General features: G+C 45.6%; 2 protein-coding genes across 4 annotated transcripts in view; one reads left to right on the forward strand and one right to left on the reverse strand.

Annotated features, from left to right (window-relative positions):
* Window positions 1-11,283, forward strand: part of MYBBP1A (MYB binding protein 1a) — a 51,932-nt gene extending 40,649 nt beyond the window's left edge. The window contains exons 25-27 of the mRNA XM_031591887.2: window positions 8,007-8,108; window positions 9,271-9,395; window positions 10,660-11,283. Coding sequence (XP_031447747.2) covers window positions 8,007-8,108; window positions 9,271-9,395; window positions 10,660-11,164 — 732 coding nt within the window. The 3' untranslated portion in view covers window positions 11,165-11,283. The remainder of the gene's footprint in view (window positions 1-8,006; window positions 8,109-9,270; window positions 9,396-10,659) is intronic.
* A 3,431-nt stretch (window positions 11,284-14,714) lies between these two features.
* Window positions 14,715-24,150, reverse strand: part of SPNS2 (SPNS lysolipid transporter 2, sphingosine-1-phosphate) — a 133,208-nt gene continuing 123,772 nt past the window's right edge. For 2 of the 3 annotated variants that reach the window (XM_090122248.1, XM_031591886.2), the window contains 2 exons: window positions 20,598-20,644; window positions 14,717-18,763 (listed from right to left, as the gene is read on the reverse strand). In XM_090122248.1, the coding sequence (XP_089978374.1) occupies window positions 20,602-20,644 (43 nt within the window). In that variant the 3' untranslated portion in view covers window positions 14,717-18,763; window positions 20,598-20,601. Of the gene's footprint in view, window positions 18,764-20,597; window positions 20,645-24,150 lie in introns of all 3 variants that reach the window. The other variant, XM_090122249.1, reaches the window with a different exon arrangement.

The raw sequence follows: 24,150 nt of genomic DNA on the forward strand, positions 1-24,150 counted from the left end.
AGACCCTGTGCAGAACTGCAGCTGTCTCCTGAAGCTGAGCCTCATTCCCTTTCATCTGAGACTTGCTTCGGTCGGGGGCGGGTGTCTGTGTAGGTAACTGTTGGCGTATGAGTCCCATGAGAACCCAGACTGGGAGCAGCAGTTCATGCTGCTGTGAAAAATGATAGATGGTGAGGTTTTATTGTCCTCCCTCTTGCTGAAAGGCCTGCATTTGCTGTCATTGGCTGTTCCTGGCCACTGTGCTTCACAAATAGCTTTTTTAAGAGGAAAAAATGACGATACAGAATTTTATACCATTCTTTGACCCAGTGAGAAGCCTGAAGTATCCCAGGGGGCCACTCTCATTGCCATTGCAAGTGTAATGCTGTGAGAAAGGGCAGGATGCTATCTCCAGATTTCTGCTTTCTCATTCTGCGTTGCCTCAGTGATGAAGTGCATCCCTGCAGAGCACGTGGTGAGGTTTTGGGGCAGTGATGTGTGGTGGAACTGGGAAAAAAGCAGCATGAGAAAATGGCAGTCTTGGATATCATCAAATTATCTGTGCAAAACCAGGAGGCAGATGAGGGAGAGTCAGCCGCCAGGATCCTTAAATGAAGAGACAGCTTCCTGAAATAGCAGCTCTGGCTGCTGCAGGGCAGTGGCTCTTGTGCTTACATAAGCTGATACGACCTTGTTTGTTCTCAAGACATTAAAACATGCTTATAAAACATGTCGCAGTCAGGAGGGATTCATGTCTGCTTCTCCTTACTGTCTAAGCAAGTCTTGGTATCTCTGGGGTTACTTTGGAGCTGTGTTTTCCCAGTGAGAGTGCTACCTGCTGTTGGTGCTCTTGATGTTTTCTGGTTGGTCTCCTGGGCAGAAAAGCCCCCAGGCCCTGGGTCTGTCCTGGGAGCTGTTTGTGTTGGACAGCAGCTGCAGTGAGGCAGCAGAGAGAGCTCTGGCATGGTTTTGGCCTCCCTGGTTCTCAGCAGGCTTCTTCAGTTGAAGCAGAACCTTGCTGCAGATGTTCAAGTAGACTCTCTTGTTGGGAGCCCAGACAAGCCAGTTGTGTTTGTGGTATAAAGAAATAGCATGGCTTCATGCTGTAAATGTCAGAGCTCACCTGGGATGGTATAACATCTCGCAGAGTCTTCTTCCTCTTCCAGACAGCTTTGTTCTTTATCAGTAGGCCCCAAAGCGTTTTACAAAGGAAATTCCAACTAGTGAGTTGTTGATGTAATGAAGAAAGAATTTTGCAGAAATCCAAGCGCTGATGTATTTAGTGTACTGCAGTTGTTCTCCCTGTGTTATAGATGACACGCTTGGCTGGGAAGTGAACCAAAATCCAAACTTTGGTCTCTTGGGCCATCCCAGAGGCTCTTTTTCTGCTTGGACAATCTGACTGCTTCTTCACTTGGCTTCAGAATAGCTCAGTGTGTTGAGCAGCAATGTCTGTCCTCATGTTATCCAAGGAGAAAGCTGGTTTTTGTTGGTTCAAACTGCCTTGTGCAGTGAGGCCCATGGCCAGACCTGGGAAGCCAAATTCCCCCTTTTGTGTTGGAACCACTGCACAGTTTTGGTGAGGGATCTCTTTGGGGTTCATAGAATCACAGAATATCCCAAGTTGGAAGGGACCAATAGGTATCATTGAGTCCAACTCCTGGAATTTCACACGCTGTCTTTTTGATTCCATCAGGCTACTCTCAATTTGATCTTCCATCTCTCCTTGTTGTCATTGTGGGCACGTTTTGGTGTTTGTCCTTCTTGTTAGACATGTTTCTGTTTACTTTCCGATATGTTATGAAATTGCTGTCTTGGCTTTAGAGTGATCTTGAAGCTATGCCAATCTTTTAGTAAGTCATTGACAGATTTGGGGCAGGAAGCTTCAGGATGTGAATACATCGTTTCATTATCTTTTTTGTCATCCCTTTCCCAGGGACTGGCTTACCATCCTGAACTGAGGTCTGTGCGTAACTCCCATCTTATGCCCAAATTCCTCATTGTGATGTATAAATCAGGGGGAAGTGGGAAAGGATTTTGAGGAATATGCCACAGAAAGCAAGTTTTGATGGCTGAGCAACTTCAAACCAAACAGCTGTCAGAAGAACTGTTGGAAAAGCTTCTTTCTCTGGCTTGTACACAGCTGTTTCCTGAGGGTTTCCTTTGTCTGTCTTCTGTATTAAGTACATCATAGGAAGGGCCCAACTTTACTGCTGTCTTTGTTTCTTCTCTTCTTTTGTCAGTTGTTGTATCCTGCATGAGATCCAACAAAGGCAAATAATGCTCAGGTTGGCTGTTTGATCTCCAAATAGGATCAAGGCATTGTGAAATGTCAAAATGCTCACAGAATCCAGGAGCCAACTCCAGTGCCAGCCCGAGGCTCTTCTGATTGCCAGCACTGGAGATGTTGGGATGGGTGTGCACATAACCCTACAGAGGTGGATGCAGTGCCTCCTTCCCCTTAGGTGGTGACTTAGACTTGAACTAGAGGGGCAGCTGTTTGTCCATAGGAAGGCATGAATATAGGCAGGTGGGGTTACACGGCCTCTGCAGAGACTTACAGTTGGAAAGTTGCTCTGTTCCTTCTGAAGTCTCTCACTTCTGGCATTAGAGCGTTTTTTTTTGGTTTTTTTTTGAGTGCTTCAGCATGGAAGCCATTTAAATGAAGCAGCTGGAGCCATTCAGAGGGTGAGGAGGGACAGAGGGTTGTGCTGTGTGGCCTTCCAGTATAGACATGCCCTTCATTTCTGAAGGGCATCACATTTTATTATCGATGTCTTAATTTGTATGGAGATAAATTATTAACAGTGACTTCATCAAATCTCTAAAAAGCCATTCTTCTTTTTTTTTTTCTTGAAGATTGCCTGAGCTTTTATCTGTCCATCCTTATAAATTCTTAATTCGTTGCCCTTTCTCAGCCTCTTAGCTTGTAAAATGAGGCCAGGAGTGATTTAACTGATATATCTGACGTGCTCTCAGAGTACTGGGTGTCTCTGTGGAGAATTCATTCTCCTCTGTTCCTTCAGCTGTCCTGTATGGCTTTTCCCTGCTGCATTTGCATTTAGGCTGTGGAAAAAAATTATCAGATCTTTAAACTTGGGAAAGTGGTGGCATTTTCTGTGAGAATAGCTTCTTGATTTTAGGGCTTCTCCCTCTAATAGCAGCCAAAAGAAACATTGCAAAAAATGCCTTCTAATTACACCCTTCAGTATGTGGGGTTTGTCCCCTGCTCTCCCAGTCACTCAGTGAAGCAGCAGCTTAGCAGCTTCCATCTGTGTTTGAGCATTTCTTTATGATCCATTTCTGCTTGAGATGCGGGGAGACAAAGTTTTGAGTCTTTACCCTTTCAGACTTCAGAACCTTCAGTGAGAGAACATGAAGAAGGAAGGACTGTCAGTGCTTTGTTCCTCTTGGCAGCTGCTCCTGCAGTGGGTGATGTGAGAAGCTCTCTGTGCTCGTGTATCCCTGGCTCTGGGGATGGATGGAAGCTGGTGTGGAGCATCATCCTCGTCCCTCCTCACTTCACTGCCTTCTGTTACTTAGCCCTAAGTTGGAGCTTGGATTCAAATGAGCTCTGTCATGAAGGAAGTATTTGGGGGTGGCCTGTCTGGGTTTGCAGGAGTTCAGTGCTGATTCCTGGCTCTGTTGTGGTCTGTGTGACTCAGTCACCTAAAATGGTGGGAATAACGCTGGTTTGCCTCTCAGGAGAAATGTGAAGAGTAATTACAGGTGAGACAAAGGTGCTTGCATCAGATAATAACAGGAGCTATGAGCATGCAGAGCACTAAAGTACTTCATGTGGTTTTCAGTTCATTATTTGCCTCCAAAATAGCAAAAGAGGACCGTGCCCCTCCCGGACCTCTTGGCTTACCTGGGAAATGCTGTGCTTTGGCTCAGGTAATGGGCATATGCTTGTAGGGCTCCAGCTCTGCTTACTGGGACCCTTCCACATGAGACTGCACCGCAGGGAGCTGAGCCACAACAGCAGCAAAACTGTGCACTGTGAGACCTTGCATACACAGTTGGCATGCGAGGGTCAGCGCATTGAGTTCACACCTCTGCAACACCATCACCGCCTGACTGTGGATGTTCAGTGGGGAGGAAATGTAGCAGAGCTGTTTGCTGCTGGAGGAGGGTTTGCCTTAGTAACCCTGAGCTGTGTCAGGGGGTGTAAGGCTGTGCAGGGCTGGGGGAGGTGTGTGTTTTGCAGAAGGTGCTTGGCGCTGTATTCAGCCCCATTTATCCATCAGCATCAGGCGTGGTATGGGGGAGGAGGGGGAAGGATGGAGACAGTGCAGTGTGTGGAAAGAATGCAGGTTGGCCAGGCTCCTCCGGCTCACGGAGCGGTGAGGGATCTGTCAGGCTGAGCCCACGGAGGGGAAGGGCTGTTTGTTTTGAACAATGAGATGGGCTGAAGGACGTGCTAGGAATGCAGAAATGGTGGTGTTCGAACTCTTGGTTAGGGAATGTGCTCTTCTTCTGGTAGCAGAATGCAATTGTGGAGCCTGAGATGTTGTTGTGCCCCGTCAGTCTGTACAAAACGTGCACGGTGACTGAATTACTGCAGGCACTGTTTGTCTCTAACAAACTTGTATTGCAAACTTTGTGAAGAAGGAATGCAGTGAAATGCAATGAGAGTTGGAATGAAGGTCAGATGCTGCAGTAGCTGGAATAGCTCTATGTGTGATACAGGAATTAGAAAGGTAAGAAAAGACACCAACTGATAGGATGCAGAGGATGTGCTGTTCTTCTTGTAAAAATCCTGGAAGCAGGGGATGTGGATCCAGGACTGCCTTCCAGCAGGAGCAGCCAGAAGACTTTGGAGCAGCGTGCCTCACAGAAGAAGCCAAAACCTCTGTGCCAGCTGAGTCCATGCAGGGCAGGCAGGAGCTGTAGTGCTGTACTGGCTTGAGATGAGATGGGAGTTCCTGCTGTGAAAACTGCCTCCGTATTTTTTTCACTTCAGAAAGCGACCTGCCCAGATACACTGACAGCTCAGATGTGCAGTGATTAACACAGATACTGCTGAGCTGGACCTGGAGCTGAGGTTCCCTGTCAAGAGGGACTGGCTGTAACTGAAGGAGCAGAGTAACAAATGCAGAAAATGGAAGAAGAATAATGTAATCAGCAAGTGGTGTGAGCCTGGCTGTTGAGTATAAGCCGTGTGCTTCCTGCTTTTAGCATTAAGGAATTGGGTATGTGGCTCCTGGGTTGGTGAAGGGAAAGCTGGATGCCTTTGCAAACAGCACTGTGGCAGAGGATTACAGGTCAGGCTGCTGAGCAAGTTCTGCTGGGTTTTCTCTGGACCCTCACCACTGCCCTACAGTATAGCTGGGAGCAAAACCACTGCTTTCACCTTCAGTTTTGCTACATAAAATGGTGATACTTTGTGCACATCCTTTTGCAATCTAATCGGTGTTTGAGGCTCTCTTAAGGGTGCTGCAGATGACTGAAATTCAACCTCTTTTTAAGGCTTATTGGCTATGTATTGCAGCTTGCCATCTGTTACATAATGATTTTCACTTCACTTTTATGATTCTATTTTATATGTTCTCCAGATGAGATCACGGTAGGCCTATAAAACGATTGACCCATGCAATTGGGGCAGCAGTGCTAATTTCATCTTTCAGATAGCAGAGTGAGAGAGTGAACCAAGGCAGTGTGCTCTGCACGTCTGCAACATACAGACAATGGTTGGCACCACATATAGCAAGAATTTAGGACAAATAGTTGGGAAAGCTGCTTTTGAGGTTTGGATTCAGTTCCCATTAGGGAGACTTGGGATTTCATTCCTTGGGAGTGATCCCTGTTCAAAGTGAGCTTCCTTTATGCAATCAGAGCAGCGTGTTTATTGATGTTGCATTCTGACACAAATCCCAGGTGCTCTGCTGGGTACACTTGCTGCAATGGGAGCATGAGAGTGAAGCAATGTGTGGCAGAAAATACCATCTCACATAACAAGGCATGGGGAAGGACTCAGGGAGAGTGGTGGTGAGATTCGGGTAATAAGGAACACAGAGACTTGAAGGAGGCATGACTGGCCCCCCCATACTGCATACACAGAGGCTGGCAGTTTGGGGCTCACTGGAGTGAATTGCTTCTGTGGGCTTTGTAGCAGAAGGGAAATGGCCTACGTTGAGAAATAGTAACATTATTCTGGATACAGCTTCTCAAATCCATCCTGATTGTGGACCAGAGAAAGTTGTGCATAGTATTTAATTATCTGCTGTTTTTGTTGCTGTTTTGTCCTCTGGCTTCTCCACCCAGCTGCATTGCTTTCCTCCTCCTTCCTTGGTCTGGGAGCACTGTTTAAAAGCGATCCATGTTAGTGGGGAGCTGTTTGTTTGCACCTGAATTGCATTGGATTGCCTCTGGCTGTTTGTGCTGGTGGAACTGCGCTTATGTTTCCAGACTCATGCAAAACACCTCCTTTGATTTAGATATTTAATCTTACTGCACTGATATCACTAGGCCAGTGGTATCATCCATCTCCATCTCCTATTTGTTCTACAGTTCTGCATGAAATTGGTTGGCACCCCAAACTAGATGCACATCCCAAATTTCCAAGCACCTGACAGCAGCTTGTGGACTTCTAGAATCAATTCCTCAATCTGCATCACCTATCAACAATGAAAAGAAAATGCAATTTGTTTGAAATGCCTTCTTAATTGTTCAGCACTTGTGTACAAAAAAAAAAAGAAATGATGGCTGGCTTTACTGTGGCTCCTTCTCACAGTGCTGCCCCATACACCCCTCATTTTCTTGTTCTTTTCTTGTTCTACCTGAGAGGCTTCAGAGATGCTGAATTGTAGGTTAATGACTGGAGCTGAAGCTCTTCTAGCATATCAGGAAGGGGTAATTAGTTGTTGATAGTCAGATGAAGTTGCAGCATGAGTTCCAGCTGACAGAACGTGTGACTTTCTAATAGAGGGAACCTTGTCTATTGGGTGCCCATCCCCAAAGGTGTTCGAGGCCAGGTTGGATGGGATCCTGGACACCCTGATCTGGTGGCTGGCAGCCTTGCCCAAGGCATGGGAGTTGGAACAAGATTATCTTTAAGGTCCTTTTCAACCTAAGCTATTCCACAGTTGCCAGGTTGGCATGTTCACATTCCAGACAGCAGCAGCCTTGGCCATGAGCACAGCTGCCTCTGGAGAAATGGGCTGTGATCGGCACAGCGCTGACTCTGATAAGCTTCTCTCTGCAAATCCTCTCACAGTGGTGTGACCATGCGAGCTGCAGGGCTTGCTGTGCTGTGTGCACTCACAAACATAGCAGGGAAGAAAGGTATATGTAAGCAGGGCTGCAAGGACCTGCTGCAGGCAGAGGATCAGTGTTCCAAGCCCCTGGGTCGCCTTTTGGCTCCCACTGCCTTTTTATAGCTATGTTCTGCTCTTCTCCACTTGTCAATAACTCTGGCTGTTATTTGACCTGTCTCTGGAGTGATTTCCTCTAAGCCAGACCTTTCAGTGTCTCAAAAACCCTACAGCACATAAAGGTAACACAAAGAGATGAGATTTTCTCCATTCTTTTCAGTGGATTTAAGCTTGATTGACAAGCCCTGTTCTAGTGCTGGCACCTGGGATTTCCTTGGCGTGCTAATGGATTTTTGCATTAGCTCTTTGCGTGCAAATCCCAGCTTCTGCAGCTGAGTTGGGTTGTCCCTCAAGTGAGTTGCCTGGCAGTCTTTGGGCCTTTCTGTGGGGGGCTCATTGTCTCCCTTCTTTCTCTCCAGGAGGCAGCAACATGTCCCCAGCTGTGCTTTACTTAGAAACTGGGGAGAGCTGCAGAGTTGTGCCTTTGTGATAGACTTGTGCTTATTTTGTTCAGCAGTTCTGTAATTAACCTGGGCACAGCAGCTTCCACCATGTTCCCTCCTGAGCACTGCCAGAGTTTGGTGGGCTTTGCTGTTGCAGAGTTGTTTCGGTGACAGTTTAATTCTCCTAATCCCTGCCTGTTTTCTGTTTTCTCCTGAGAAGACAGATTTGTTTTCTCATTTAATGTATGCTTCTCCCTTTAATTTGCAGAGTTTGAAAGTGGCTGACAAGTTAAGGGTGAAAGCTGAGAAAGAGAAAGTTGCCAGGAGCTTGGAGCTGCTCAACTTCCTCCTCAAAACCGTGACACAGCAGGTGAGAGTGGGACTGATCCTGTGTGCTTTGTGCTCTGTGACACACCGACCATGGGGCCAGTGGTTCTTCTCCTTCTGAACACCACTGAGGTCTCTGTCAGATATCATGCTTGGATTCTGTGACTGCTCTGCCACTGCATCCCACTTCACTTCTCATCAGAGGTGCCCCTGCAGAGATTGCCTGGCTGGATTTGAGTACAGAATGCTCTGAAGGAGTGATCCACAGCTCTTGAGAGCTGATCTCCAAGAACTTGTTGAAAGATTTGTGCAGCATTCTGCAAACATATGTGGCATCTCCTTTCTTATCAGGAGAAATACAGCCTAGGGTGCGGTGAGGGTGAGCTGGGTTTCACCTCAGTTGATTGCTCTTTCCTCTTCACTGAACCCCAGAGACTGATTACCTGAAACTGGGACTTATCCAGCAGCTTTGTGAGTGGGAGTGACACATTGTTCAGCCCTAAAGAAAAGGGCTTTTTTGAGCATGAGATTTTCTATAGGTGACAAAATAAGTTTCCAACGTGGTCTTATTTACTAGAGCAAAATAACACAAGCAGCATAATTGCTGAAGCCCAGTTTCCTACTGATAAGCACTGAGCCCACAGCACAGCCTGTTTCTTTGTGAAGACCTAATAGGAAAGTGGGTGGGGAGAGAGAGTATTTCCAGGGCTCTTGTAGCACTGAATAGCCTTGGAGACACCCCTTTCTGTCTGGTTTCACTGAAATGGGTCCGTGGGTCACAGAAGCTGTAAGAGGCAGTTGGAGGCAGTGTGATTGCATCCTTTAAAAACTGGATTGAAAATGCTTCTGCTTTGCTGATAGATAGGTACACAGTACGTAATCTTCATCCCTACACCCCCAGTCGTGGTCTGTAAAGGAAAAAGGACTAAAGGATCTTTCTGTTCCTTTCATGCTGGTACAATTCCGGCTTAGACTCACAGCTGTCAAGCTAGAGACCAGTTTTCAATAAAACTTTGTACTTGATAGGGGCATGAATTGCCTATTTTTGCCCCACATTGCAGTGGATGGGCTCAGGGCTGAGGCTTGGAGAAACCAGGCAGCTTGGTTGTTCCTGATGCAGTTTCTCCTGAGGATGTGCTGTGCCCTGCAGCCATGAGTGCCCCTTCAGAGCTCACTGCTGATTGTTTTGCACTTGCCTCTTGCAGAAGCTGCACGTGGAGTTGATGGAGTTGGACAGAGTGCTGGTAGCTCTGAGCCAGCAGGAAGGCATTGGGAAGTCAGCACGGCTCGACTCTCTCTACTGGAACGTCATGCGATGGCTGAATTACACGTATGTATGCCTGGCACTCTGGCTTCTTGGCTTCTTGGCAGCTGACTGCCTGTCCTGCTTCTACTCTTTCATGTGGGGAGGTAGGAAAACAAATCAAGGTACTTCTCTACCAGGGACACTGTGCCAGGACCTTCAACCCCTTACAGTGATTTTTGGGATCCTTGGTGCCTGGATCCCCAGTCACATTTGCCTTGAAGCTTTGAAAGCTGGAAAGCATTCAGTCAATACTCCTGTGCTAAATGGCATCTGGATTTGAATTTTGCTCCAGGGGAAAAGAAGGGCAGGATCTTCTTTCTCCTTTCTATCACTAGCTTGTAATTGGAATTCTTGTTTCCCCTTCCTTCTGGCAATGTTAGTGATGTGCACACTGTTCAGGAAGTGTTGGGTAGATCTCCTAATGATTGGGATTTGCAGTCTCAGTGTGTGGGTGGCCTGGTCTGTGGGATCTCAGTACAGTTTGGTTCTGGGGAAAATGCTTGCATGTGGCTCACTGTGAGAGGGCTCACTGTGAGAGGCTCACAGGCAGGGAGGCATTGCACAAGGAGCAGCCTCACACAGGTCGCTTGGCACCGTACTGCAAGGTCTGTCCCAAGATGAATGTCAGTTTTAGCAGCAAGTAGACAGTGTGCTCAGGGCCTGGTAGGAAACACTGACTTTGTGCATACTGCCTGGGGAAAGGGTTGGGGTTTGTGGGTGCAGCCTGCTGTCATTGTTGGTGCCACTGTGCTGTGACATCCAGAGGTCTTTGTGCAGGTAAGTAGGTACAAGCTGTGGTTTGCACCCAGGGCTCCTGGAAGTACTGAGAGGCAAGTTTTGGCAGGGCAGTTTTTTTCCACTCTGAACTGACACTGCTTGAAAAATTCTCCAGAAGACTTTGCACTGAAAGCCAGGCCATGGAACTGGGGCCTTATTCCTTGTCAGGATTCCCTTCTGGAGACTGAGCTGGTGCAGAGCAGTACAGACAGGCTTTGCTCAGAACAGAGAGACAGCATCTCTGTAGCCTTGCTTGTGGCCATGGGTGGTTCTGCTTGAGAAATGGGGCTTCTTTCTCCAGCCTCTGTGTGCCTGTGCAGCCCCGCAGCTTGGTTAGCTGTCCCCTCTGCAGGCTTGGGACCACTCCAGGGATGACACTCATCCTCACAGTGTGCCTGTGCTTCCTGCATCATTCTTGGGCTTCTGCCTGTTTGTGGCTGCCTGCAATGTGGATCGCTTTGCTTCTGGTTGTAAAACGAGTTGCTCTTGATTTTTGGTGTTCTCTCTGCAGGAAGCCCAAGAAAGAGAAGACAGCCAATAAACCTGTGCAGGAAGCAGAGCCACTGAAGCGTAAGAAGAAAGGGTTCCTACCAGAGACCAAAAAGCGTAAGAATCGCAAGAAAGCTGTCCGGGAGAATGGAGCAGCACCAGTAGCCAGTGAAAGTGGAGACTCACCAGCCGCAGAGGAGCAGCCACTGGGAACAGAAACCCTTGAGCAAAAAGACAACCGCCTGCTTGGTAGCAAGAAGCACAGGAAGCAGAACAAAGGGGTCAAAGAGAATGGGGTGGCAGTGGAGGGCAGTGGGAATGGAGCTGTTAATGGTGGAGATACTGTGGCTGAGAAGAAGAGAAAGAAGAAGAGGAATAGAAAAAGAAAAGGTGATGTAGGCAATGAGGCTGAGCAGATTCCAGCTGCAAAGAAAGCCAAGGGGGATGTCAACCAGGAGACCCAGCAGAAGCAGGGCAAAGCCAAGAAGAAAAGGAAAGAGAAAAAATCTGCCATGCTGCAGGAGTAAACTTCATGGACTCACCCTGGTCTGGCATGGCTCATGTGACTCAGAGGACTGTTTTAATATCTTTTATAACTATATTTTTATGCCCTCCTTGAATTGAAATAAACCTTCCATGATGCCAAGCTCTGAAGCTGCAGGTCTGACTTGTGTAGAAGGTTCAGTTGCAGCACAGGGATCCATGTCCGCTCTGGCTCTGGCAGTACCAAACATCCCAAGTTCATGAGCACAGACTCCATTTTTCTATGATAACCCCAAGGCAGAAGTGAGAGGCTTGCCTGGATTCCTTGGGGACGTGGTAGGTGTGCTGACACTGCAGAGTTGTGTGGTTGAGCCCTGCGGGAGGTTCCCCTGAAGGGCTATTTCTGTCCTCAGACTCTGTAGTACTTGCAGCTTTTCCAGTTCGGAAGATGCTGTCTGTTTTAAATGCCTGAGGGTTAAATGGGCTTGTATATGCATATTCTGAGGTTAAATATATTCAATCTGGGCCGCTCGGATGTCATCAGTAACTAGAATGGTGTTGCTTTTTTGCTTTCCCCTGCACAGCCCTTTGCTGCTGGGTGCAAGAGGGGTGATGTCCCTGGTGATAGCACAGGGATGTCAATAAAGCAGTGAAAACAATTGCAGTGGCTAATTGATTTGTTAGTCTGCCAGGCCAGCAGACTGTGCAGCCTCATCCCTCCTTTCCTCTCCCTGACCTGCTGACCACCACGCTCTTGGAGGCTGGACCTGAGGCTGAAGGCTGAGGCAGAGGGCCCAGGAGCAGGGCTGTTTCTGAAGTGCCTTTGGCTTTCTTCCTGCAGGTGGGTCTGTTCTACACTACATGGGTTATGGGCAAAGGAAATGTCATGTTGCTTTTGGAGGAAGTGAAGGGCTGTGTTTGCCCCCGGCTGTTTATCTGCCTTTGCAGTGTCTTTTCTCAAATGGCATAAGACTCCCTGGGAGGTGGCTGCTGGCAGCAATGCGATCCCATTCAGTTGCAGTGCCCTGGTAAGGCACAGTGCTCCTCTCACAGCAGCAATCATGTGAGGTCTGTTGTGCATCCCAAGGAGTGAGCTGGCTTCTGGCAGCAGCAGGTAAGGGCTGGAGCTGCAGTGCCTGCCTGCTGGCAGGGCTCAGCAGTGTGCTTTCTTTCCCTGCATTTCACGTTCTGCCCTCACAGCTCTTCCTCTGTTACCCCGTGGAGGCAGCAGTGAGGAGCACTTTGTCTCTGGAAGACACAGCCTGTGTCTGCCCTGGATGCAGAGGGAGAGGCGGACTGGAGCTGGGCTCTTCAAGTCTAACACCGTTTGGGCAGAGGCACAGACTGGAGGCTCAGGCTGCAGGTTGGCAGCTGTGATGATGAAGAACTTCAGCACCAATGTTTGCATCTCTTTGCAGTTCTCCTACATCGGCAGTTTCTCCACCTCAAACATCAACCAGTTTTGAACAAATTAGTGTTGGGCTCATGTTGGCCGAGCTTTTCTCCCAAGCTACCCATTAATCTGGAGGTTATTGTGGGGTCTTGCTGCTGCTGCAGCCTGCAGAACTGCTGCCAGTCGTTGTCACCAGCTGAAAGGTGACAAGCTGCTGTAGTGCCTTGTTGGAACCTCAGTCCCAGCTTAGCACCAGGATGTTGATGTACCTCCTGATGTCCCGAGTGATGACTTTTCAAATATTATGCCAATGCAGCATATAAGAGGCCAGCAGGTCATGCACCTTTAATGATTTGGAGATTCTCTGAAGGAGAGCAGGAGTTTCAAAATTCAAGTGTCTTCACTAATGATTTCTTTCCTTATTTCTCTGAGTAGAACATCCTGGGTCTTTGCAGCTCTGCACAACTAGAGGAGAAGCAGTGTGCAGGTGCGGTGAATGGGAAGCAAGGTGAGCACACAGGTGTGATAGGAGGACAGCCCTGGAGCCCACTGGGCTGACTCTTAGGATGTGCAGCAGCTTGATCATGTAGTAGAAGCTGAGCCTAGAGCTCTACATCAGCAGGGCCACCTGGAACAGTGCTGGGCTGTGCTGTACTGGGCTCCAGTTTTGGAAGAAGTGGGAAGGATGGCACGAGGCGGAAGCTGTGCTGGCTCTTGTTTCTGACAGAGTTGACTCTGTCTTCCTCCTTGCTCGCTCTGTTCACCTGTGTGTTCACTCTCCAGCCTTCGTGCAGCAATCCAGGGGGAAAAGGGACAGGAAAGCTGTGAGGCATTGTGTGAGTTGTGGTTTGGTAACAATTATACCACCAATTAAATTACCTGATTTTAGTCTGGCTTTGATGCACTGTTTATAGAATGCAGTCTCTAATCCAGGCAAATTGTGTTTCACTGCCACTTATTTTTGTCTTAACACTTGCGAATGCTTCACTTTGCTCGATTTCATGTCCTGTCTGCTGCTGGACCTTTAGGGCTGTCAGGGGATAGGCTTTGATTTTAAGAAAGTCTTTCCAGCCATACTGGGCTCTGAAGCTCTTTGGCAGGAGGAGAGCTGAAGGGTTCTTCCAAGTATAAGTAAATAGCTGCAGTCCCCAGAGCTCAAGGAGCTCTCCTGTCTGTTGTCCCAAGCAGGTGGAGCTGGGAGGAGCAGGGCTGTGTGAGGCTGTTTTAGCTGGTGCCCTTGTTGTTCAGTCCCTGCTACCCACAGCCATTGTGGATGTGCACATGTATGTCTGTGCTCCAAGAAGAAGTGACTGGTATGGGCAGTTAGCTGTTGTTGGCTGATGGATGCTAAGGCTGCTGAGCTGCTGATCTTAGCTGTTGAAACATCAAAATTCATAAAATCTTGCTTAAGTCTTTTATGCAGTACAGTTGAGCTGAAAGCCTTGAGGGACTCTGCCAAAAAGTGATCAGAGTTGATTTTTTAGGCAAATCCTTTGCTAGCAGGAGGGCCTCCTAGCCTGGACATGTGCACTGTGCTGAAGGGAATGAGTGCTGAAGGGAGATGCTGCAGAGAACTGTAGGAGATGGAGGACTCTTCCAAAGTTGCTTAGAGGAGACACTTAGTTGCAGACATGCCTTGTTTGTGCTGCCAGTGCAGACTGGGGCAGGAGGGCGGGTGTGCTGCAGTAGAGTGCAGCTAAAGCAGCAGAACCAAGCAACCACCAAACCAGGGAGTTGGGAGGTGGCTGATGCAGGATCCCTGGAGAATGGCAATCTTGTTGCCTTGGGAATGATTTCCTGCCCTGCTTCCCAAATCTTCCCAAATCTGCAGCTTCCAGCATGTTAGCCCTCTGTCAATCAGAGCAGCCAGGACTTTCACCTCTCACACATGTTGCTTGCTTTAAAGGCCTGGAAGAGTATGGAGCAGGGTTCTATCTCTGCCCATTACATCCTTGTCAGCTCTGCCCCTGGGTTAGATCTAGGCAGCCAGCTTAGGGGGGCTGTCATCCACCACCCCTTGGCTCTCTCTGCTCCCTGCTCCCTGCTTGTGGTGTTGCTTTTAAACCAGCTCCAGGCAGGCAGCTGCCCAGGTGTGTTCACTGCAACCCATGTCAGAGTGCTTCTGGCAGGAGCTGAGGGCAACCTCATCCTAGGAACCAGCTCTACAGGCAGCAACCACAGGAGCGTGCAATCAGATCAAGTGGTGATAGAGGAGAGGCAGACAGGAGGTATGTTTTAAATACTTTTATTTCTTAATTTACATAAAGGTATAGATTTGGCTTATTTCTCTTTTTTTATACTCTGAGATTCACAATCAATTGCTCTTAAAAAATAAAATAGTCATTTGCTTCTGAAAGAAATCAGAAAACTATTTTATACTCCTCCTTGTATAACAAGAAAATACACTGTATACTCCCATACATCACGTAGTAAAGGTGATAGTAAGCGCTGGTTTACCAAACAATAAAGCAAACAGAGAAGACAACAATTAGGGCAGAAGGTGCAGAGAAGAACTCTGCTTTCCAGAGTACATCCATTCATTTCATAGGATTCTGTCACCCTGAGGTTCTCTCTTAGCTAGTTCTGTAAAAGGTGAGAGGCTGTTGGGTTCCCCCACTCAGATTCTAGCTCCAAGTGACAGCAGCAGGAGGCAGTGTGGTTACTTGGTTTGGCAGCTTGTTGCTTTTTGGGTAATTTTCTTGCCTCTCTGTGCAGTTCCCATTACCTCTTCCTCTTGCTGTGCACAAGCAGTCTAGTTGCTTCATAGCAAATACATTGGTGCAAAGTACTGGCTGCAGAGGGAGTTAATGCTTGCTTAAAAACAAAACCACACACCGTGCATGAAGTGAAGCAGAAGAAAGTTGTCACGATTCAAAGGGCATCCTGGACCATCCCCTGTCTGCCTTACCCCTCACTTGGCTTTTCTTCTGAGGAGATGTATGTGTGCTGGAATGGGAGGATATGAGTAGTAGTGCTTGCTCCCTTTTGGGGCTGTTTTCCCATGTTTTCAAACACATTCAAGAGCTGCTTTTTATGCACACTAATTTTCAGACATTCATACTAAGTCATTTTGTGTGCAAGAGGTCAGGGGCTTTAAAAGTATTTGTGTTCTAATTGGGACTATTTAATCTTATGTTGAAGTTTTGAGTCTGAAACATAACACTGATCTAAACAACTATTTATTTAGGTGATAGACTGGAATCTTGCTTCATTGGCTGTGGTGGGTTCTAAAAGATATGTATTTAAAATCAATTAAAATCTTTTCAAATTAACAGCCTTTCTTTAAAAAAACAAATACTAATTTTAATAAGAGTTGCTCTTCAGCTTTGATATAAGCAGTGTGTATTCAGTCTAAATTTTCCTCCAGTGGCATACTGGCAGAAATGGGCCAACATCTTGGTATGGGGAATACTACCTTAGAACCCAAGGAGGGGACATGGATGGCAACATAGGTCCAGTTTCTGTTTGATGACATGGATATTTCATGCCCAGATTTGATGTACCTCTTCTTGTTGACTTAATGCTGTAGACCCTTGATCTAAATGAGCTGGTTTCACTCTAATAGATCAAATTCTTTTATAGGAGCTCTAACTGAACAATTCTTCCAGTTAGGAATACAAACATGCAGCTAAAACAAGACACACTCAACAAGAAATCCAACCATTCCGCTTTCAGCCATTAAGATATAGATCACAACATGTAAAGGGACAGCAGCAGGGATTCCTGTCCCTTCTCCTGTTCATCTTCACTGAGCTATTCTGGTTGCTGCTTAGGCTTCTCTTGCTTAGCCTGGAACATGTGGGAGGGATTCAGGGATCCCTTGGCCTGGGACTGCTGCAAGTAGAACTCACTTCTTACTCCCTTGCTTGCTCAAGTCCCTTTTTCCTTGTTAAAAAAGCATCCACAGCAATTTCCTTCATATACACAGAAGATAAAGCTGGCCTCCTGTAACAGTGCTGTGCTTCTCCAGCAAGGATTGGGTTTGGCACAAACAAGGAGAGATGGCAAAACTATAAAACACTTTGTTCCCTTTTCATTGTTGCCTTCAGGGAATTAAGTTTAAGGACAATTCCTGACCTCTGAACTTGAGCAGGAATGCTTCATTTTGTTGACAATAAATGCTAAAACAGAGAGAGCCTATCAGAAAAGCAGCTCAGGAAATAAGGCTAATCTTCTTTGGTATCTGAAATGAAATGACTAATTGTTGGGTTGCCTTGTTTCTTTTTAACCATCTTAACAAGGAATTTCTTAATGGGAATCAGAAATTCATGTGCCTTTAAAGCCAAATATTTGGCTTCTACAGTGTCGGTATTTCCCCTGCAAATGTAAATAGGGGCATAAGGTGGGAAACAAAAAATTGTTTTGGATTTGCTTTTTGTTATTTTTTCTAACATCCATTTGCTGTTTCCCAGAGGATGCCTAAGCACTCAAGGAAAATTTCTGGCTTAGTTGTTCAGCCAACTCTAGAGCCATTGTTTAAGCATTTTACGTGACAGATGAAGAGGAAATGCTCAGATTTTTATAGGAATCACCCTCAATACACTGGCAGTGTAGGAATAGTGACCAGTTTGGTGGAATTACCAACCATCTCTAGTACAATGCATTGCTGTAGTTTGCAGCACATCCTGGAAGTGAACTGGAGATAAAACCCAGATTTACTACCTCTACCTTCTTATGTCTGAGCAAAGCTACAGCACAAACAGCCAACTTGGAGATGTAACTCACATCCAGTCCCGGTTTTCCATTTCCTTTGCTGATTTAGTCATACTTGCAGCTTAACCACAGTTGCTCATTGTACATGAACACAAGAGTGAGGTACACCCAAATTGTCTGGGTGCATAACCTAGAAGGAGGTCTGGAAAGTCTGACCTCTGGGAGACAGCTAAACAGAAAAAAGGGAGTGAGAAGTTCACTGTACAAACGCCCTTTCTCTGGAAGCCTGACTCTCTCCAGGGCCTGTGCTCTCCTTCCTTCCTGTCACTCTTGCAGTATTAAGCTGGTGTAGCATAAATTTGGCTTGTGGAGGTCAAGTGCAAGAAACAAGACTCTTGTGAAATGATGCTCTGACTGCTTTACAGCTACACTCTTCTGCATTTGAAACTCTTTTACATAGTTCAGACACTGGCCTTGTGTCTTGAAGATAAATGATTAAGAGGCACCCCACTAAGAGCAATCTAGGACAGTGTGTGTGGAGATGGACATGCATGGCCGAACCATTGCTCCAAAGGGAACAGCACTATAGAGTATCAGCTGCCTGCTCAGAAAATACTGATGAGGGAGAATTAGCACTGACAATACACATAACATGATATGCATGTAAACAAAGCATGATGTTACTGGCACAGCAGTATTGCACTACCAGGCCCTTGGTAAAGCAATTCAGCCAGATGGATTTTGGTATTTTAGAAACCTGTGAACCTCCTAGGCAAGGCTGAATTTAGTATACTGAGCAAAATCTGGAGCCCCTAGTATTTCTGTCCAAAGTTTGGGGCCTTTCTGTAACAACCACCAGCACACCCAGTGCAGTGCAACTCTCTCCTCTGTCCTATTGCTCAGCCTCAGGCGACAGGTTCCATCCATCCATGGGAACTCTTCCCGTGGTGTCCTTCTAGGACCTGATACCAGGGCACTGAGATGAGGAGAGTTGTGGACGTATTCATGTCTGGTATGGTTACACAGGCAGCTCCAGATTTCAAATGTTTAAATAAAAACTGTTTATCTAAATATATATATATATATATATCTGTCATCTAATGTGTTTAGCAGATAAAGCATCTTAGGACATATTTAAATAAAAAATAACAATCTAAATTGAGCCTTCAGTGTTAAAGAAAAAGTGATGTACAGAATAGGTCCCCAACTAGTGCAGTCTCTGGGTGTGGGAGTGCTGGCAGAACAGCAGCATTCAATGGGACAGAAGTCCTGTAACAGTGTGGACTTCGTTGGCTACAACTAAAACCATATACACAATCTACAGTCACTCACTTGGGTCCAGTGGAGAGTTGCTTTAGATGCTCAGAGGAACCTGTAATGTCCTTATGCTCAAGAAGCACTGCTTTCCAGGCTGCCCTGCTCATCTCCTGGTGCCTGACCCTGCAGGCTGGAGTGGCGTGGTGGATTTGATGCTGCTATGTAGCCCTTCCAGGGTGGCATGGAGCTGAGGGAGCCACCGTTTTCCAGTGTGGAAGGGCTTTGAGCTTGAGGCTGTTGCTGGAAGCAGGAGTCCGCACGTGGTTTCCTTCACCTTCAACTACAAGCAAGGAAAAAGGTGGTTAATGTGCTAGTAATTAGAGCTGATTGGTAACAGTGAATGCATACACCCCACCTTCATGGTGGAATGAGGCCTAAGAGTCTTGCCTCCGTGCAACTTGAAGTCTAGCACAGCTTGATTGGTGTGAAGACTGGATGAACATAGTTCTGTGGGTTTTGTGAATGAGAAACACAAAGATGCTGTGATCCAGGCAAAATCTGCCCCAGATTTGGACTCTTATCTGTAGTATTTAAGGCAGCAGCCAAGTCTTGTTTACATCAGTTGTTTAGGTACAAACTCTTTGTGCTGTGGATTCAAACAGCTCAGAGGATAACATAGCTGACTTTTGCTAGGCTGCTTTTAACCCTATCAGTTCATCAAAGAACTGAGAGACTGCCTCTCACCTTAAGTTTTCTTTTCCAAAACTGCTGTTTTTTGGAGAGCCCAGTTCAGGGGTGGGGGGACACACATGCGTGATAGATCTGCTATTGCTCTTGCTGCTGACAGAGTAGTGCAGACACAAGCTTCCTCCCAATGTGCTGCTGGTTTATGCTTGCTTTAAAGAGCAACATCAGCACATTCATTGGCTGGTGAGATAGCACTTGTGCATGCTGTGGACTATTTAAGCAGCCTGCAGTTTCCTAGATTATATGGAAAGGATAACCAGTTTTCTCACTGCAGGATTTCCTGTGAGAGGTTCTTTGCTCCATGTTAGGCAGGAAATTGCCCCTGACCTTAAAAATTAGTGACTGCTGGGTTATGGAAAAATTCCCTATAAGGATGGCCTGGCCTGGTTTCTCTCAGATGGTATAAAATTGGACCAAAAGAGGGGAAAAAAAGTACAGTGAAAAACTTCAGTGTGCACAAGAAGCAGGTGTTTGGTTTTATAAGGTGAGTCTCAGCAGCACCATGTAATATTTACTCCCCAATTTTTTGAGGCTTTTGGATTTTTTAAAACTTTGTATAAAAGCTGCTGAAAAATGATAATGTGTGAGTACACATTCAGCCAAGAGAGGGCAAGGCACAGGCGAGTCTATTATATCCTTAGCCAAAACATACTCCCCTATGTGGAAATAGTGCATCTGCTATACTAGAGATTGCAATTAATCATTTCCCCAGAATGCCATTCTTAAGTGTATTACTGAGCTCTGATTTTATGATTAGTCTTTCAATGCATTTAATGTATAGAAAAGAAATCTTTTCAAAAACTTGCTTCAATTAATTTTGGCTACAGTAAACTGCTGGGAAGTGTTTATCAATTGTTGCAGCTCTGAGCTGCAATGCTGTGACTGTTGGAAAGTGATAAGAATAGCATGAACAAAGGGGAGAAGAAAGGGCATTGGAAGTAGGGCTCCTCTGGCTTACAACCATAGCCTTAGGGTTGCAGGGGGGGTGGTCCTTGCAACAACACACAAGTTCTTGTGCTCCAGAAAGCATTTTTCAACAGAGAGTTTTGAATTTGGAATGTGCTAGGCATGGTCATGTGGTAGTGAGCAAATTTTAGGCCAAGAGCAAAGCAGCAGGAGGTTTTATGAGTGCAAGACACACTCAGGCAAAGCCTATATTCTGGCTTTGGACAACCACATCTGGTGCTCCTCAGGGTGATAGGGGTTGCATGTCCTTATCTGCTTAAAAAGGAAAGCACAAGGTTTCTGGAAATCAATCAGTGCAACAAAGGGTATTTGAGCTGACCCTTGGTTTTCCTGTTCTTCATTTGCTCTGATTTGGTATCAAAGGTACAGATCATGGCTATCTAAGATTAACCTCTTTCCAACTGATACAAAAAGAAATAAGATGATTAACTTGAAACCAGTTGCTGGTTTGGGTCACTCACCATCTCAGACTTTCACAGAGGCTGGTGGCATCACAAGTTGGTTCACCCTATAGGAGAGAAAACAGGACTGACATGAGAGAGCCGCACTTCTTCACTGAGAAATAGACTTCTTAACAACATACCAGCCTGTTAAATCCAGGTGCCTGTTTCCTAACAGTTTCTAAAGAGACAGGATGTTAATAACTGTCCTGCACTATAGCATAAAGCTGAAACCCTTTCACAATGGTGTCTGATAGCAATTCTGACAACTGTTGGAACATGCCAAGTAATATTGCAACACTAATTGACAAGGATTTGGGAAGGCCCCAAAGGCATTCAAACATAACAACTGTTTCCCTAAGCCAGTAACAAGACTGTGTACACAATGGCTTTTGAACGGTGTCCTTCAGACTTGACAGCATAAATGTAAACAGTCACCACTGATAAAAGTTAAATTAAAAGGAAAGCTGTCGTTCAATTTTCAGCTCCTGAAGACCTGCTGCTGTTCCAGACAACTGCTCCCAGGTGACTGATGAGGACCAGTGGGGACTGCAGTGTCACCAGGGAGAAGCTGCTCTCTGCAACATGCTGTTCTGCACTTCTTGCTACTGAGGGCAGTGAGGAGAATGGATCCTGTGTTCTCTGTGGGGACCCAGGAAGAAAGCAGCAATGGGCCCACAAAGTTTATTCTTTATACCTGGTCCTTGTTGTTCCATTACATGCCCTGTGCAATTCGGCTTTCCTTGTCAACAGCTCTGAGCTGGAGCTGCCACCAGCTCTCCTGCTGCAGCAGATGACCTCTCCTCTTTCTTTCCCACACTCTTCATGCCTTCTCAGACTGTTCCTGATCCTAAGTAAGCACAGTCTTCTTTCATAGTGTTAAGCACAGCAGGGCTCTTCTGTGGACTGTATTAAGGTCAGTCACCCTTGAACTGTAATCATTTTGGGACTGGCTTTCTATCTTGGTTGGTCATTGACATCAGTGTTGGAAAACCCCAACCACTTAAGGTTATGGCTTGAAGTAACCACATTTGTAACTCAGATGCACTCTATCTATACCTGGCCAATGGGAGAAAAAATGAGCACAGAATTGGAGTCTTTTCATACCTCTTGGCTGTGTTAACTTAAAATAACAAACTGAAACTGTGGTATTATACACCTTAAAAGACTGCAGCAGGATTTTGCCATCACACACAAAAGTACAGCTTGTTTCCAAATCAGTGAAAAACTTGGGCAGGCTGACAGGGAAGATGACAGAATCTCTACTAGAGGTCCAACCAGGTAAGAACATCACAGTGAAACATCACTTTCCTTTGGAAGATGCTGATTCATTAAAACTCATCATTGTCTCGTCACCAAACTTTGTACTTGAGCCAAGGTACTGCTGAAGGTGCTAGGTTAAGACGTGCTCCAAGATGAAAATAAACCAGTGGTTAAGGGCCACCTTCCAAGAAATCTCTGCAGCCTAGATGTAAGATCCAACATTCTATGCATTTCTCCAAGGTCTCTTGTCTTTTTGCATTTCAAAGCTATAAACTGAAGTACAGTTTATGCAAGATGCTGGCCCACGTTTCTTTGTAGGATTATTCTTGGTAACTCTACTGCACTGGACATTTTAATCATGCTTTAATTTTCAGAATATATCACAGAGCTAAAATATGACCTTGTAATGTAACACTACTTTAGAAGTAGGATGTAAACTATGATATTTTTGAAGCCAGCAGAAAACACTAAAACAGATGTTTGAATGCTGTAAAGTGTTGAAAGTAATGCCCAAAATTCAGGATACGTACAGAAAACATTTGTTTTGACATAACTTAGAGAACCCACCTGCATTGCTGAGAGGTGAGCTGTAAACATACCTAAGACTTTGTTTCTTGTGTCACTTATGGTTCAGCTTCCCATGGAATAAAACCCACGTCCCACATAAGCACTTCTGTTATCCCCAAGTCTCAAAAATTACTAGTCGTTTGCATTTTAACAAGTATTTCTCAGTTTTGCTTTATCTCTTCTTTACAGAGATGGGAGCAGAGGCCCAGAGGGGCTAATTCAGAAATGCATTTAGAAGATTTCACAGGAAATTAGACCCCACAAGACTTTTGAGAACCTGCTGGGGACAGAATTGACTTTCAGGAATTGCACAGGAAGTGGGCAGAATTGAGAACTGAAATAGTCTCCAAAATCTCACATAGGGCAGTTTTCATTCTTTCTGAACCACTGTAGTGCAGACAGTGGTCACTGACTTACACACAGCCTGATTTCAATGAAGCTCAGCTTCTCAGCTTACAATGGCAGCTGGTCAGCTCTGCATTTATTTATTTTTTTTAAGCAAAAATGCTAATAATAAATTTCAGATTCTCTTAGGTGATAGAAAGTCTTTCATGGACTTCAAAAAACAAGACTAAAGAGGATGTAAATCCTCATTTATGACCCACTTATCTTTCTAATGATGATAACCCCACACTGACTAGGTTGTTGGTTCCAATCTGGGGGTATCTGCTGACTAAACTTTAGTTCCTAAATTGTTCTACTTTCCCCGCATTGTTTTCTCAAGATGGTGAATGTTTTCATTCCTTGAAGAAAGTGGGGTGGGAACCACTCTGTTATTTCCTGAGGGGGAGGAAACTTACCTAAATTGCCTTTCAAGAACAGAAGCTGCACAACTATTTTTTTCCTTTTTTTTTTTTTTCCATGTGCTTCTCTAGTAGTTAAAATGAGACTGACTTCTTCTAACCCTATCATTTCCTCCCCTGTCAAACCCAAATAGTTCTCCTAAATCCTATCAAACTATTTCCATGTAATGTGACAGCATCTATAATTCTCAAGCATTTATATGACTGTCTGTTTAATATTAAACTACATGCTCTAGAGCTGTTAAATATTTATGCTGCGTAAAATGCATCGAATTTCACAGCACCTCAGCCAGTGATAGAATTGCATAAGAAAAAGATGACAAATTTAAGATAACAGATGAGTGGCCAAGTCCTTTACAGGTCAGCTATACTCTAGTTTCAGTTTCAGGAACCGCAGAGATGATTTTCCAAATTCTCTTTTCCTTTCACTGTAGCTGCTCACCTACCAACCAACACTAAGATTACAATTTGCAATACAAACTGTAATTATAGGTTGTAGTAACAGTGTACACTTCTACCATGCTGTAACAGTTCCCAGCACAACTCAATGAGGCTCAACAAATGAGGCTTTGATGCCCACATCACATCCACGCGTGCTCCACCCCATGTCAGCAAGAGTAAAAACATTTCCCTTTTCACCTTCATTTCTGTCTATACATAACCTAAACAACACTCATATCCTACAGATTTGTATCCTACAGACCTGTATCCTACAGATTGCCATGCAACCCATTTTCTTGCTATCTAAACAAGTCAGGTTTTGGCTTCTGTAACAGAGAAGCATATTAGGAAACAGCATCCTAATTTTTACAGCCCACTGTACTTAACATCACTTAATTTTTACAAGCAACAATAAAATGCTTCAGTGAGGTCCTTCTAGCCTGCAAATAGCTCATTATTTGACTAACAAGAGCTCATTCAGTAGACAAGAGTGTTGGGGC

Source organism: Phasianus colchicus, chromosome 21 (genome assembly GCF_987193195.1).
Source record: "Phasianus colchicus chromosome 21, bPhaCol1.hap1.1, whole genome shotgun sequence".
In the NCBI taxonomy this organism is placed as follows: Eukaryota; Metazoa; Chordata; class Aves; order Galliformes; family Phasianidae; genus Phasianus; species Phasianus colchicus.